The 15,769-nt window shown below is 36.3% G+C and overlaps 1 protein-coding gene, 1 long non-coding RNA gene and 1 pseudogene across 9 annotated transcripts; 2 read left to right on the forward strand and 1 right to left on the reverse strand.

Annotated features, from left to right (window-relative positions):
• Positions 1 to 977: 977 nt before the first annotated feature.
• On the forward strand, positions 978 to 9,836 carry SPDS3 (spermidine synthase 3). Of its 7 annotated transcripts, none has more exons than XM_086597430.1 (12): positions 1,073 to 1,212; positions 2,813 to 3,036; positions 3,152 to 3,193; positions 4,383 to 4,459; positions 4,573 to 4,695; positions 6,118 to 6,222; positions 6,321 to 6,393; positions 6,495 to 6,566; positions 7,115 to 7,308; positions 7,410 to 7,541; positions 7,653 to 7,697; positions 8,075 to 8,350. In XM_086597430.1, exons 2-12 carry the CDS (start codon positions 2,844 to 2,846, stop codon positions 8,198 to 8,200), a joined length of 1,182 nt encoding a protein of 393 aa, XP_086453556.1. In that variant the 5' UTR covers positions 1,073 to 1,212; positions 2,813 to 2,843; the 3' UTR covers positions 8,201 to 8,350. The 7 variants fall into 7 exon arrangements, 4 of the variants coding, with proteins under 4 accessions (XP_086453556.1, XP_086453555.1, XP_086453557.1 ...); XR_015215814.1 differs by lacking the exon at positions 1,073 to 1,212 and adding an exon at positions 2,172 to 2,311 and having other exon boundaries at positions 7,115 to 7,311; positions 7,412 to 7,541; positions 8,075 to 9,836; XM_086597429.1 differs by lacking the exon at positions 1,073 to 1,212 and adding an exon at positions 2,172 to 2,311.
• Positions 9,276 to 11,570, reverse strand: LOC147514029 (endoglucanase 6-like; annotated as a pseudogene). The gene is made up of 4 exons (XR_015216122.1): positions 11,414 to 11,570; positions 11,101 to 11,265; positions 9,888 to 10,175; positions 9,276 to 9,719 (listed from the first exon to the last, which is right to left on the reverse strand). The product of XR_015216122.1 is annotated as an endoglucanase 6-like (transcript).
• A 1,725-nt stretch (positions 11,571 to 13,295) lies between these two features.
• On the forward strand, positions 13,296 to 15,416 carry LOC147514030 (uncharacterized). The gene is made up of 2 exons (XR_015217444.1): positions 13,296 to 14,428; positions 14,886 to 15,416. It is a non-coding gene; the product is annotated as an uncharacterized LOC147514030 (long non-coding RNA).
• The last annotated feature ends 353 nt before the right edge of the window (positions 15,417 to 15,769 follow it).

Below are 15,769 nucleotides of genomic sequence, written 5' to 3' on the forward strand. Positions count from 1 at the left end.
ATTTTTTATTAAATTTAGTGCTTTCGTTGTTCACATATAAGTTAATGAGTTTTGTTATATAAGACAAGTTATTGGAAGCATTTGGGTGTAAGTGATAAATTACAAAAGACAATGTTATTTTAATTGAAAATATTTAACAAAGAGTTTGACAATTATGGTATGTGTATTTATAGTGAAAGTGTGAAACATGGCCGGTTAGGGCTTGGTTAGAGTCGGCCTATGTTTTAGAATCTTAGCCACATACCTACTAGAAGGCATTAGGGCGGCCTTAAAATCTAAACTCGATAGTTGTGAGGGCTTTATAAAGCTTAGGGTTGGGTCGGTCAGGGCCGGGTTAAAGTCGTTAGGGCCAAATTCCCACCCCTAGTACACAACCAATTGAACTAAAAGTTCTTGTGTTTTATTGAGATTGTACCTCGCTCTTTCCGTGAGGACGTTAAGAAAATTGTGTACGAAAATGCTATAGTCAAAATATATGCAAAAGAGTTCGTCTACCCCAAGGATATCCTCATAGGACAGCCGAGACCGTTGGATCTCGGATCCAACGGTCCGAAAATAAAAAACAAACCCATATTCTCTCTCTTTCTTTTTGTTTTTTATTTTCGCACCGTTGAATCCGAGATCCAACGGTCTCGGAACACTCATCCTTATAGGGATATCCTCGTGGTAGCCCAGATCATATGCAAAAATGTAATTGTTTCTTTTTAATGCATGAGTGTAACAACCCAAAAAAACGAAAAATGCATTAAAACCTGGCATTTAAATTTGGTTTCCAAAAAATAAGCTTTGAAACCAGCAAGTTGTGAAAGTAAAGAACGTTGTCGGACACTTGTCATCTTAGATATGGTGTGATAGGAATAGTTGCAAATCACATCATTGGTCGGTCTCTATCTTGCAAGAATGTAAAACGTGGAAAGAGACGAGAACATATTTTTCTTTGAAGATTTCACATGGATCATGGGCCCAAATTAATTTTTATGGTTGAAAACTTTCGTTCATGTCACGTTATCTTTATAGTCTCATTCCGATTTGACAAGAAAACGGACGTTAGGTGACAATCAATCAAAAGTAAGTCATTCCGAAGAAGCCAACCCCTGTCACCGACTGTTGCTAGCTAGTTTCAGCAGCCTTGTTTTTTTTGCGCCATGAAAGCAACCTTGTGTACACAATCAGTTTCACAGACGTGCAGTGGTGTTGACAAGATTTGATTCGGTAAGTAGTCCAGCCCGAAATTTAAATTTTCTAGCATATGTTGGCTGTACCGGTACGTAGGCTTAAAATATCGATATCAATGAATATATTGGTGTACTAAAAAATCGAGATATATCGGATATATCAAATTTTTTTGGTGATCAATCCAAACTATTTAAAATATCAGAAATATATTGAAAATATCAGATTTATATTAAAAAATGGTCAAAAAGTAAACTGATATATATATATATCGATGATATAAAGTTTTATATCGAAAATTTTGATATATATCGGAAAAAAAGGTTCTATATTCAGTGGATATATGTCGGAAATATCAATGGTGTACTAAAATACTAATATATATCAGCGATATATCGGATATATCGGTGATATTTTGGTCAATGTGTAGGGCTAGGAGAATTTAGATCCAGTACCTTGCCATGCAATACACTCTCACATTTTGCTAGTGGAGGGCCCAGATGGCCAGGGCGTACGCATAACTACTCTAGATTTTGTCTAAACTAGCAGCATGTGTCCTGTACTACGCATCAGTTCGTCAAGTTGTAAAAAACTAAAATGAAAATTGTTAAAAAAACTAAAGAGAAACAATTTTTTGTGAATCTTTTACTAAGAAAAGATAAACAATTTTCTAAAAATGGGGAAGATATACAATTCCTATACATAAATTTTAGCTTTTAAATTAATAAGACTATCCTAAAATTATTGAAGAAGGAGGTAGTTCAATTTTAATAGAGATTAGGGAGCCAATTGTAATTAATAAATAGAAGAGATGTAATTTAAATAAACCTAGAGAGGTGGCTCTAAAATCTTAAAATTGAGATATTAGAAATACACTGTTCGGTTGAGAAGTGTGGTTCCTACAAACCCGGCTATCATATAGTGTAGAGATTATAAATCAAACAGGCCACTGAAACTTTTCTATGGTGCATGGGTCCAAGCCCAACAACTTGTACAAAGACATAATCAGTAAATTTTAACAGCTTACCAATTATATAACTCAACTGAACGAGAATAAAATAGGATTAGTTGGAAGAAGAGTTTACCAAACGCTTGCACTCTCTTAATCTTTCCCGCTGCGACCCGTCGTTAAAACCAGGTAACAAAGTAACAAACACCTTCTAAGTGTCATCTTTTTTGTCCATGTCTTTGTTTTGTTGGGAGTTTATGTTGTTTTAGTGTGTTGTTTCGTGTTTACAGTCCTTGTTTGTTAAACTCTACTAGTTTTGGTTACTTGAAAACACAAAGGAGAGAATTTGAGTAGTATTGTTGCTTTATTAAAGTTATGTTTCTTTATTTTAGTTAAAGCAAGTGAACTTGTTTTAGAAAGATTATGCTTATAATAACTTTAGAGCCATAGAGTATAGTAGAGTATATGTATCAGTATGTGATGTTCTGTTTGGCCCAAAAAGATTATTTCTTTATTTCTATTTTTTTTTTTACTAGTACTGGTATGTTTTTATTTTCTTTCTAATATTCCCAAATTATGAAGAGGGAAAGATTTTGCAGTTAAAGTTGAGTCAAGCTATACTTACTTGAATAAAACAAGGGTGGTAATTGAAGTGTGTGTGTGTGAGTGTATTTGTTTTTTGTTGATTAGAGACTGGAGACTGCGAAGAGAAAGAGAATTTATGGAGGGCGATGCAGGAAAAGGTTTGGGATGCCAGAAGATTACGGATGGGAAGGTGATTAGTGAGAATAATGATTCAGTGAGGGCTATTCCTCCTTGTTGCATCAAGGCAATGGCTTCGGCTCCTGAGCTCGACGCAAAGTGCCATTCGACGGTTGTTTCCGGATGGTTCTCGGAATCTCGGTCGTCCTCTGGTCGTTATCTACGTTTAAGTTTTCTTCCTAAGAAGTTCTTTCTGCTTAGTTGTATTGGTTTATTTGTATTATGTGAAATACTGACTATTTTCTTTTTGATCTTGGGTATCAACAGATGGCAGTCGCAGAAGTTACTATAACAACCCTATGTGGCCTGGTAAGTGCTATTAGAAACTTTGTTTTCGATTAATTTCCTCTATAGTGAATCTCAATGATACTTTGCAAAGTTATGATAGATTGTAGTATGTCGACGTATAAATGCTTAAGCAAATAATAACAATGTTGTGCCAGTAGTTCTCAGTTCTAGAAAAAGTACAGGTTTGTGATACCTACATGTGTCTTTCTCCTACCGTAGTTGCACATTGACAACATACATTGTTAAAAAGGAAAGAAAAGCCTTCAGAGCCTATTGTGCACTCCCACTCTCTAATGTTATGCATGTAAAGCTTACTTCTGATTTTCTATTCAAAGCAGCCATTTGTGAGACTGTGAAATTCTATTACTCGCATCAAATTTGGCATTGCAAATAGTATTTTCAGGAGTTCCTCTGCTTCGATACCCTATGGAAAATTTATGAAGTTATAATAAGGCCCTTCCAGAATAGAATTAGCGCATAGTTAACTTCGTCATATGCATGGATTTCTTGACCCCATATGAAGAAAGAACAGAAATTTTGATGGCTAAAGTCATAGGAATGTAGTACTTGAAAACATTGTGAGGATTGAGGACGCATTCGTTTTGGTTGGTGTATTTCTTTTTTTTGAAAAATTAAGCTGGGGTTAAGGCAGACCCCCACTTGTTATTATTGCAAATAGTTAAACTTTACAAAGCCTCCCTAAGAGTAGATCATTAAAAAGAGGTACACAAAGACGCAACAATCACGATAGACTTCAAACCTAACATACTTAAGATAGCACACTGACCATGCTACATTTGAACCTAAGAAAGTAGAGATAGTAATCCTACTTCCTAGTCATGATGTCCTTAACAATCTTAGGATGGTCCTTCCTAAGATGAGTCTGTGCTTTCTCATAGTTACAAAATAATCCTTTGCAAGCACAATACACATAAGTGAGTCCCAAAGTATCATCCCAATACTCTTTAGTGTAGTCCTTAAGACATCTCATCTTAATGTTTTTTGTTAGCAACTTTATCTATTTCTTCTAACAGAACTGAATGATGTAATTGGGTTTATTTTCCTATTTTGCATTTCTAGAATGCATAGTAATGGTGTCTTTTATTTTATTTATTATTATTTTTTTATGTGAACATAATGGTGGAATGGAAATGATAACAATGCATTATTTTGTGTATGCTAATTTTATCATTGAGCTTTACTTGCTTAGGGGAAGCACATTCACTACAAGCAGAGAAGATTTTATTCAAGGAAAAGTCGGAATACCAAGAAATATTGGTTTTTGAGGTCTGACATTCTCTATTTCAGTACTGTTGAGCTATTTCTGATCTCATTTGCAGCCTCCTGTTTGTAGTTTTTTTTCCTCATCAGATTTGCTAATACCAATTCTCTAATTGCAGTCAGTGACGTATGGAAAAGTGCTTGTCCTTGATGGCATTGTTCAATTGACAGAGAAAGATGAATGTGCATATCAGGAGATGATAGTCCACCTCCCTCTTTGTTCAATTTCTTCTCCGAAAAATGTATGTTCCCAGTTATAGCATCTTTCATTTGATCTACTGTCCTTATTTCTCTTCCAATAGGTTTAATTATGGCTAGCTAATTTATCATCCGTAACTACTCGAGTCTACATTTGAGAGAGGGTTTTAAGCCTCTGTTTAGACTTTAGAACTACTGGTATACAACTATACATTCTTCTCAAATGAAAACCTTATTACATGGAGTAGAGCTAAGACTGATTCATGTTTTTCAGAGACAAAGGAAGCCTGTTCACATAACAATCGTTAGTTTGGTCTTTCTAGGGTTATAGATCATAACAAGCATAGGCAATCCTTCACGGATTTAATAATCATTATTCGACTTATCTACTGATTATTGAACCACCTGTGACATCAAAATTAAGGCCCCTTTGTATCTTCTTTACTTTCACTCCCCCATAAAGATCTGGAATGTGGGATTTAGATGTCCTCAGTCCCCCTACACAACCAATTGTAATAACATATGTTTTGTGCTCAAAAGATGAACGCATGGCCTGAAGATTTGTAGAATCTGGTATGTCATCAAGTGTTCTGCTTATTCGTGCCATGGAATGTCAGAGTAAATATGTTAGGTCAGAAGTGAACAAGTCTACACAGAATTCACACTAATTTTTGGTAGATTTAATATATGTATACAGTAGAACCTCGATAATTTAGTACGCAGTAAATTAATTATCGCGCTTAAATAATAAAATTTGCTTGTCCTGACTTGGGCCAGTGGACTAAATTAATAATTTTGCTAAATTTATAAGATAATAGATTTCAAAACAACCCCTGTGGAGTTTAGTGGAGCCCATTTATTACATAAATTAATAAAAAATACAAATGAGGCGAAATATTATGCTTTCTTAAAATATGAGTCCAGTGTTGCTTGTCTTGTGGTGAAATTTAAGTCAAGTTGGATCTTATCTCTAATCTTGTGGTCATATATAATAGCACCTTAATAAGTATTTCCTTGTACATATTAGAAAAAATAATATAAATGACAAGGGTCATGTAAGATCACTTTGATACATAGCTATTTCCTAAAACATTAAAACATAAGAGAACGAGTTCTTAAAGTATAATAAAATATACATGAAGATAATATAATATGATCTTTAACACCATAGGAAATATTTCTAGAATAAACTTTGAAAATTCATAAATATTTGGATAAATTAATAACTACCGATTAATTAATATTACTATTAATTTACCGATTAATGAAAACCCACTTAATTAATAGATTTTACCTAGTCCCAAGGGTATTAAATTTTCGAGGTTCTACTGTATATATGTATATAACTATTTGTAATCTAAAAAGGAAATTATCTTGAGCAGTCATAGCCATCTTTAACAAACATTATAAATTATCAATGCAAGGTGATGAGGGAATTATTAATACATAGCCTGATTTTAATGCAGGTTCTAGTTGTAGGCGGTGGAGATGGTGGGGTTCTGAGGGAAATATCGCGTCATCGCTCTGTAGAGTGTATCGATATTTGTGAGATAGATAAGATGGTTATAGATGTAAGTTCGGTGTGATAGGGAAATTTATAGTTTGCAGTTTGTTATGCAATATTTATTTTTCGACGGCATATTAACCACTAGTGTGATTTCTCTATTAGGTGTCTAAGAAGTTCTTTCCTAATTTATCTGTTGGCTTTGAGGATCCCCGTGTGCGACTTCATGTTGGTGATGGTATACTGGGATAGTCCATATTCATTTTATTTTCATTTACTCTCTGCCCACTCCCTTCAAAATATTGTTTTCCTCTGCTCATGTGCTAATGACTTTGGCAGCTGTTGAGTTTCTAAGAAATGCTCCTGAAGGGATGTATGATGCAATCATTGTGGACTCTTCAGATCCTGTTGGTAAGCTTCACCGTCTTCTGACCTGTTATAATATTTGTTGGGACTTGATGATGATTGTTGACTTTAATGTAAAGATGTATATGCAACAACTTTTTTTTTCCTCTCATCTAGAAAACAATAAATATATAAAAATTCTGCTCCTTCTATTGAAGGGTTATATATAATGAACACTCATGGCAACAATTGGTGTTATATTTGTTTGCACAACGTAAAAATATTACTCAATGAGTTGGGATGAAGAGTCTTGCTTGATATGGATAAACTTGGAAGTATTGTACTTGACCAATAGGCAGTCATTGTATACAGCATTTATTATCTTTCTGAGATTTAACTTGCCACTTTATTGCTTGTCTCTCTGACTCTCTGTTCACAGTTTTTAGCATGTCTGCTCCTAAACATTTATGCTGTTGGTGTCAATAATTATATCATGCTTTGTCATTTAAAGTAAGATGAATAGATTAGAAAACAGAGTTACCAATATATATATATATATATATTAGAAAACAGATAGAACACTGGACATAATATTAATATCTTCCCCGGTGCAGGTCCTGCACAAGAACTTGTTGAAAGGCCATTTTTTGAGATGATTGCAAGGGCATTAAGGCCAGGTGGTGTTCTTTGTAACATGGCGGAAAGTATGTGGCTCCATACGCATCTTATCCAGGACATGATCTTGATTTGTCGTCAAACTTTTAAAGGTTCTGTCCATTATGCTTGGACGAACGTTCCCACATATCCGAAGGTAATGTTGCAGTATTTCCCTAAATAGTCATATTCTTTCTTGTGTTCAGTTTCAGTGATCCGTTTTTTCATATACACTAACTCATTTCCTGGGCTTGCAGTGGTGTGATAGGTTTTTTGATATGTTCAACTGCTGGACCGCCTGTTGATTTCTTGAATCCTATCAATCCTATTGAGAAGATAGAAGGAGCACTCAAGTTCAATAGGGAACTCAGGTTCTACAATTCCGAGGTAGTTCTCGTTCTGTAGTTATGTACTTGCGGAGTGCTATTTGATGTTTACAACTGTACATGTAATTTGTTTGTTCAGTAAGTTGATTGGCTGTTATTTTCTGACTAACAGATGCATGCAGCAGCCTTTGCACTGCCATCATTCTTGCGGAGGGAGGTTAGCATTCTTCGTGATTCTCCAACTCAGTAGGGAGGATATTCATATAATCATTAAAATGTTAGCATTATTCCCCATTTGTTTTGATATAAATGGAAGTATTGCCGCTCTGATATCAGAAATTAGAGTAGTGTAATCACTGTTTGGCATTTAGCTATTTGTAGTAGGAAAAGGATGTCGATTAAATTATGTGATTGGGAATTTTAAAGTACTATGACATTTAACTCGTAATATATCTTAATGATCTGTTTTCTCTCTAGATTTATAATCTTGTTTTGGGATGTTCAGAACTCAAATATTTTGAATCCATATTCTAGGTTTGAAAAATCAAAGAATCTTGTATAAATGTGAGTTTTCATCCATTGGTACTTTTGTAGGTTTGGACCCATGGTTCTGGCATTGTTTGTTTAGTGCGACGAGAAAACTACTTTAATCATGCTCATTCGGAAAGTGTCTTCTCCTTCATCCAAAGTTCTCATCCAAATATGTGTAGGGGCTTTTAATCAAGTTGTGTCATAGCTGCTCTGAGTAAACAACAAACTTGTTTCAAAGTTCCGTTAAGAGTAAACACAAAACTTGAACAATTATTTAAATACAATTTGAAAAAATAAAAATCCTGGGAAGTCAAAGCTCATTCCCTACTCGTCTGTTTCTCCTTGTCTCTCAATCTGACTCTGTATAAATAAATGAAGTGAAAGAAGAAAGAGGATGAGCACTCTGAATCTGTCTCTTCTCTGCTTTCTCCTTTGTACAGTGTTCACTCTTGCACAATTTCATCTAAACTAGAATAATCTCCCTGAACTGCACACTGCAACTGCTCAATGCTATCGAGTCTCCCCCATTCGTCATACTACCTTCATCCTTTCGTCAAACTAAATTGTAGCTAGAGACTGAGATATCAGCTGGAGAGGCCGAATGAACATAAACAAACTCTAGACTCTTCCCAGCAGCTAAAGAATCAAGCCAGGCAGGAAATCCGTAGGACCCAGCTGACTTTGTGAGTCCCCCAGAGCGGGTCATAGAGATTATGGAGCATGAGCGAAATTATGAGCCTCTTCAATGTTTTAGAGGACTTACTAGTTACCATTGGAGTATTTGTAGTAAGTGCTGCCTTTGTAAATCCACTTTTTGCTCGACAGTGATTGGAACAAAAGATTCAGCTGTAAAATACAAAAGCCGCCATAAGATGCCCTAGAACTGAACTGAAATCTTAATTTGGGGAACTACCATATATTCAGCACTATCCTAATCTTAAATGCTTGGCCAGTCACTGAACTTATTATTTACCATCACGCTACTGAGTGTATTCAATAGTTAGTACTTACTAGATACGATTGAGATATACCTGGAGCTGAAGCGGGAGTTGGTTTGAGCTGTGGCATGGGATTGTGCTGGAGTGCTCCTTCTGTACAGACACATAATCATGTCAAAATTATAAAAAGACTGCTGTTTATGTAGTACTAAAGGCCACGGAGCAAGGACCTTGACGAGACATGAGCAAAATTCACTGATCCAGTGAAGCGTGTATTACAAAATTTACAATACAGTTGAAATGTTTATTGCAATATTGAAATACAATTAGCAGTGTACTGAATGGGGATTCTGGTCCACACAACAGAAGGAGATCAAGAAGTGAAAATTCAGAATACTGAAACAACTTACTGTACCTGGAAGTGAAAGGAACTGATCATAAGCAGTATGGGGACTGTTAAGACTTGCCAATAAACCAAGAAGTGGGGCATTGTTGTAGGTTGCAGGCTCAGTCTGCTCATAATTGTCTCCGTGGTCGCCAAAGTTATTGTAAGCATCAGGTCCACAGACAATGGCAGCAGTGAGGAGATTTGGATCACTTGCTTTACGACTAAACCAAGTAGCATATCCTCCTCGACAACTCACAAATGATGAATCAACCTTGATGGAGACTATGGAGGATCCACGGTGATGGACTTGTTGGGGATAGATTTTTCCGTAATCCACCATGTAACTCGTCACTCTAGGATTGTCTCCAAGAATGTAATCGACCTGCAAAGGTTCAGGTATGGCATTGGATTCTCAAAAACAAGAACTGTGTTACGAATACTACATATGACTCGAACATTTTCCTTTAACAAGTTCGTAAAAACGTTGAATCTTCAGGTATATGTTGTACTTCATTGGAGATATTTTGCATTCATTGTATATATACTTTACCTGCGACTTAGCAAACGTACATTAGAAGGTCATTAGCTGAGGTTGTTCCAGCAGCAGAGTTTAAACTTTCGCAAGTGGAGGATAGATATTCAGCGTAGACAGTCAGTAGAAAAGACGAGCTTGTAACAAATTGCAAGTTGTTCCATCTCTGACGGTCCGCGATCCTCCTGGTGTCCTCTGTACATTACGACTGCCTTTGCCAATGCATGAGCACATGAAGTAACCTGCCTTCTCCTTGTATCTTTCAAACACTTCCGGGTTATGCGCTGCCTTTCCTTGCATCAGAAACTACATGCACAAGAACACCCCCACAAACAGAGTATGAGATGATTGTAGCTTAAATTGTCGATGAACTTCATTTGAGTGGGATGCTAAGTAGAAGTCAAATTCCTGTTTAGGAACTATTATTTCTTAAGAATAAATTGCGCAAAAAACTGTTGTGTGTTTTAAAGCGTGAAAGTGCGCCGACGTGACGCGGAGGTAAGCCTGAATGCGTAAGGCGTAAGCCACAAGTGCATGTCAATTTTTCCAATTCCACATGATTCCTATTATATAAATATGAAGTTCTAAGCGATTCAAATTCATAGTAACCCAAAAACCATCAATAAAGTGAAGTGAACGATGTCATACAACATTATACACAATAACTCATTGATAATAAAGTTGACATTTGTTCATAGTTTCGTATTAATAGTTACACACGACAAGAAAGAATTATAAATAAGAAATGTTAAAAAGTTGAAGCACTTACAAAATTTTACGAAATGATAAAAGATGGGTTAGATTGGATTCGACTTTCCAGTAACCGGTTCGTTACAACTCACCGTTGATTTAGATCCGAGATCTGTATGTGTGCCGAGATCCGTAACCAAGACAATCCAACGACAACTTGTAATGGTTGCTGGATTTGATCCCAGTAATCGGTTACTGGTTTGTGTAGCCGGACTCGGTTAGATTACTTATTGTTGATGTCTACTTGAAAAAAATTCAGAAGAAAATATGTATGGCCTAAAGTCTGCGATGGAGGCGTACGCAGCCTGACAACTGAGGGGTACCCCTCAACGCCTCGGGAATGCCTCACACACTGAAGCGTACGCTTCCTATGCATATACGCCTTACTCAACTCAACGCTTTTAGGGCGGCGTTTTAGGTATGCCTCCCCTCGAGGAACGCCTCAGCCCTCAAGACGTATGCCTTAACGCTCTGTATATACCTTGGCAGCAAGAACTTGCGCCCCGGCATACTTTACATCCCATCCAAACTCAGTCATAGCCCAACCAGTTCCACCCATGGAATCGCCATTACTTCCTAGATAATCCAGATAATATTGCTCCTTTGTTGCCTGATGCATCCATGCTGAATCCCACAACATTTCGTCCTGCAAAACACACAGCAGAACTCAATGACCATAGCATGTTATCTTCAACGTCTCCTGGAAATGACTCTAGAATGTTAGCATTTCAATGATTAGAAATGGGAAATTTTTTCTGCTCTTAGATGCAATAAAAACTAAGGATGTCAATCACTATTTCTTGCACCGCTATACGACAAGTGGCGTAGTGAGTGGGGCGGACCATAATGGATTATTGTATTTCAATGAAGTACCGACTACCGAGTACAATGAGATATATCTCATCCAGAATTGCAATGTGAGAAACAAACTCGAGGGTAACGATAGTCTAGAGACATAGAGATTCCAAACCGTATTTTTTTTTGTGTGTATTTGGAGTGATACTCTAATTTCCCGTTAGTGGGGGGAAATACTAATTGGCTCATCTTAATGGGGGTAATACTTTGTTAACCCATGAAATAATCAGTTAATTGCAACAAGTAACCGCCACCAGATTGGCTATATACTAATTAGGGGTGGGCAATGGGCCGGGTCGGGCTAGCCCGGCCCTAAACATTTAAAAGCCCTTTAGATATTAAGGCCAGGTCGGCCCGACTCTAAAGTTAGTATAGGGTTGGGTCGGGCCGGGTCACAAGTCTAAATCTCAAGCCCTGACCCTACCCTAAGCCCTCTTTAAAGGCTTTAGAATTTTGGGTTTTAAGTCGGGTTTAGGCCGGGCCTATATATTTTCTTCGTTTTACAAATACCATTTTTTCGACAAAAGTTGTTTTTTTCGGTTTTGTGTTACAAATGTCCGCTCAGTATTTCGCTTTAATGGTGTGAATGAAATCTTTAGTTTGACTTTGACTCGGATGTGAATAAAAATATAATTTATAAGAAGTAAGTAGGAAAATAAATTGAGAATAATAAGTTCTGTGACTTTGATTTGATGATCAAAGGAATAAAGTCTTATTTTTTATTTAGTGCTTCATTGTTCTTCATGGTTTAGATAGGTTGACAAGTTTTTGTTATATAAGACAAGTTATTGGACCTCTTGGGTGTAAGTGATAAATTACAAAAGGACAATGTTATTTTAATTAAAATATTTAACAAAGAGTTGGACAATTATAGACGTGTATTTATAGTAAAAATGTAAAACTATAACTAGGGCTTGGTTAAGGCTGAATTAGGGTCGGCCTATGTTTCAGAACCTTAGCCCTAGCCTTGCCCTAGAAGGCCTTAGGGTCGGGTCGGCCCTACCCTAAACTCTGTGAGGGCTTTAGTTGTGAGGGCTTTATAGGGCTTAGGGTCGGGTCGATCAGGACCGGGTTAAGGTCGTTAGGGCCAAATTCCCACCCCTATTACTAATGATAAACAAGAATCTTTAAAAACACAGAAGTTGACAAACTAATATCCAATTTTTTTACCTACCACGCGAAACGTTCTTAACGTTACTTTCTGGTATGTTAAGACCAACATTTTTATGAAATTTCAAATTTTCTGACCAAATATGTCTAACAAAGTAGCCCATGATTTGGAACAACACAAGAGCACACTTAACTATATATGCACACTGAACTATTTCTGTTACAAGATTATCTCTAAGTTGCTCGCTAATAGATTAAAGGCTTTATATAAATAAAATTGTTTCTCCTTTTCAATGAGGTTTTTTTCAATGAGTTTTCGTTAAAGGTAGAAGTATAGGTGATAACATTGGACTAGCTAGTGAGATTTTTTATAATATGAAATACATAAGAACTAAACATGGTTTATGGCTCTTAAGATGGATATGGCTAAAACATATGATAGAGTAGAATGATTTTTATAGATAATATTTTTATTAGACTTGGTTTAGCGAGAAGTGGAGAAACCTCATCTCACAATGCTTATCTACTGTTTATTTGTAAAGTTCTTCTTAATGGGTCCCTTTGGAACAAATCATTTCTAAAAGGGGACTCAGGCAGGGACACCCCTTCACCTCCTATCTTTTTATTCTTGTCTCCAAAGCTCTTTTTAGAATGATTGCCAAAGCTGAGAGCAATGGTGGCATACATGGTATTAAGATTAGCAAGAATGCTCCTCCTATAACCCATTTTTTATATGAAAATGATCTTATCCTCTTTACTAAGGCTAACCTGGAAGAGAATGGTAATTTAAAGATTATTCTAAGTGACTATTGTGCTATTTCAGGACAAAAAATTAATTTTGACAAATCTAGTATTTTTTGTAATAAAAATGTTCATAATAGACACAAAAGAATTTTAAAAAGATTTTGGAAGATGAAACTTTTTGATAAAAGAGACAAGTACTTAGGGGTTCCTATTGTGTTGTCCAGAAAAAAAGTGAAGATTTTGACTTTTTGGTTGACAAGATACATGGCAAGATCAAAGGATGGAGAGCAAAACTTTTGTCCTAAACTAGTAGAACTACTCTCATCAAGTTGGTAGAACTATTCTCATCCAATCTGTGGCCCAAGCCACACCTCTTTTTGCTGTGGCTATTTATCTACTTCATATGTAAGCCAAAAGCCTTGGGTGGCCTAGGTTTAGGAAGGCTGGTAATATGAATAAAGCCACATTCGCTAAACTTCCTTGGAAAGCTATGACTGATAAGGAGTCTATATGGTCAAAAACCTTTAGAGCTGTGTATGGAAGGTACTGGTTTGATGTAAATGAAAATCCTCCACCACATGTTTCTTGGTTCTGGAAAAGAGTACATAAGGTGGCAAAGTGTATATCCACAGGTCTTGTATGGAGTATTGGTAAGGGCAAGGATGTCAGAGCTATGCATCAGCCATGGCTTATTCTCAATGAGAAACCTGTGATTCTGAAGGACCTAGTTCCAATGAATATGGAACTGGAAAATCTGATAGTTGAGGATCTCATGTTAGCTAATGAAAGTGGGTGGGATTCAAATAGGCTTGATCAACTATTCCCACCTGCTATCAGCTTGATCGTTAAACAAGTGGTTGTCAGACCACAAAATGGAGAGGGTGATAGGCTAAGATGGGTGGGAACCAGAAATGGTAGCCTATCTGTCAAGTCTGCCTATTAGATGATGAATGAAGAGGGATGGATTGGGCAACCTTCATCCTTCAATTGCAAATCTATCAAAGCAATTTGGAGGACAAACACATCTGCTGCAAATCAGTTTTTTCTCTGGAAATTGTATATGACCAGTCTTCCGACTGGAGATTTGATTGCTAGGAGGGGTATGGAGGGAGATTTCTTATGTCCTTTCTGTTGGACTGAACAGGAGGATCCCTTACATATTTTTTTCAAATGCGACTGGATTAAAAATGTTTGGTTTACATCAAATCTAAAAATCAAAATTGATGATGAGCCAAATAATACTGTAAGAGATTGGTTGGACACTTTGCTTTCTTGGAGTAGAAACAAAGATCTTGGGCTGGCTGAGAAAGGTGTTCTAGCTTATATCTTGATGCAGGAAATATGGGTTGTGAGGAATAAGGCCAAGTTTGAAGGAATTGTTGCAAATAGAGAAAGTTTGCTTAGGAGAGTCAGAGCCATATGGATTAGATGCCTTATGGGTTTTTACCCGGAACAAGAAGATAGAAATCCAACTCAACAAATGATGAATATATTTTCAGTTTCCCTATTATTGAGAATGATACTATAGTCATACGTTTTGATGTTGCTTTTTTTTAGGGAAACAAAGTATGGTGCAGCTGCTGCTCTAGCATGGAATAGTGAAGGTCTGTTGGTAGGAGATGTATACCGAAGATTCATGGCAAGTGACCCAGAGGAAACTAAAATGAAAGCTGTAGAGGTTGCAGTTCTGCTGGCTAGAAGTTTAAGAGATACCTCCTTGTTGTTTGAAGGGCAGTAGGCTAGTAGGCTGGTTATCCAATCTTTAGGGAGTCCTAAGGAGATGAACTCTTTTAACTCGAAATTAGAACCGATTAGGCTGTCTATTTCAGCTCTATGTAATGTGTTTTCTTTTTGTAAGTTTCACTGGATCTGCAAATCTTCAAATGAGGCTAATGAATTGGCGAAATGGGCAATCCATAACCAAGACATGACCCATCTACATGAGAATTTGTGGATATGCAACTATGTTTCTGTTATTTCTACACTATATGATAACCGGATCTTTAGGAGGAAAATTTATCAACCGAACTGTGTATTTGTAATCTCTCTATTTTATGATTTTAGAACCACCTCCCTTAATTATTCTAATCAGCTCTCCCTTTTTTAAACAATTTATCAAAAACTCTCTCACTTTATTGAAATTAGAATTAGCTTCATATTATTTAAAATAATTTAGAAAACCTCATTCACGTCACTCAAATTATATTCAGCCCCTCCTAATGTTTTTATATTATTTTTTAGATTATAACTAGAATTCAAAAATCATACTATCGAGAGATGTTAGAGCTTAAGTTTTAAAGATTTGAAAAAACACCGATGCGTAGCACGGTTCGCATACTCGTGATTTAATTAATATATAAGACATGTTATTAGCGGGGGGAAAAATAATAAATAAATGCACCAAAAATGTAATATTTAATTAGGTTGATCACAATCATCCA

Source organism: Coptis chinensis, chromosome 3, assembly GCF_015680905.1.
Source record: "Coptis chinensis isolate HL-2020 chromosome 3, ASM1568090v1, whole genome shotgun sequence".
NCBI classification, from domain to species: domain Eukaryota; kingdom Viridiplantae; phylum Streptophyta; class Magnoliopsida; order Ranunculales; family Ranunculaceae; genus Coptis; species Coptis chinensis.

Bases quoted from the DNA above. Each gene is read 5' to 3' on its own strand.
- SPDS3 (XM_086597430.1), top strand. From the start codon at position 2,844: ATGGAGGGCGATGCAGGAAAAGGTTTGGGATGCCAGAAGATTACGGAT. The intron at 3,194-4,382 runs GTAAGTGCTATT...TTACTTGCTTAG, and splicing joins TAACAACCCTATGTGGCCTG to GGGAAGCACATTCACTACAA. The intron at 7,542-7,652 runs GTAGTTCTCGTT...TCTGACTAACAG, and splicing joins TCAGGTTCTACAATTCCGAG to ATGCATGCAGCAGCCTTTGC.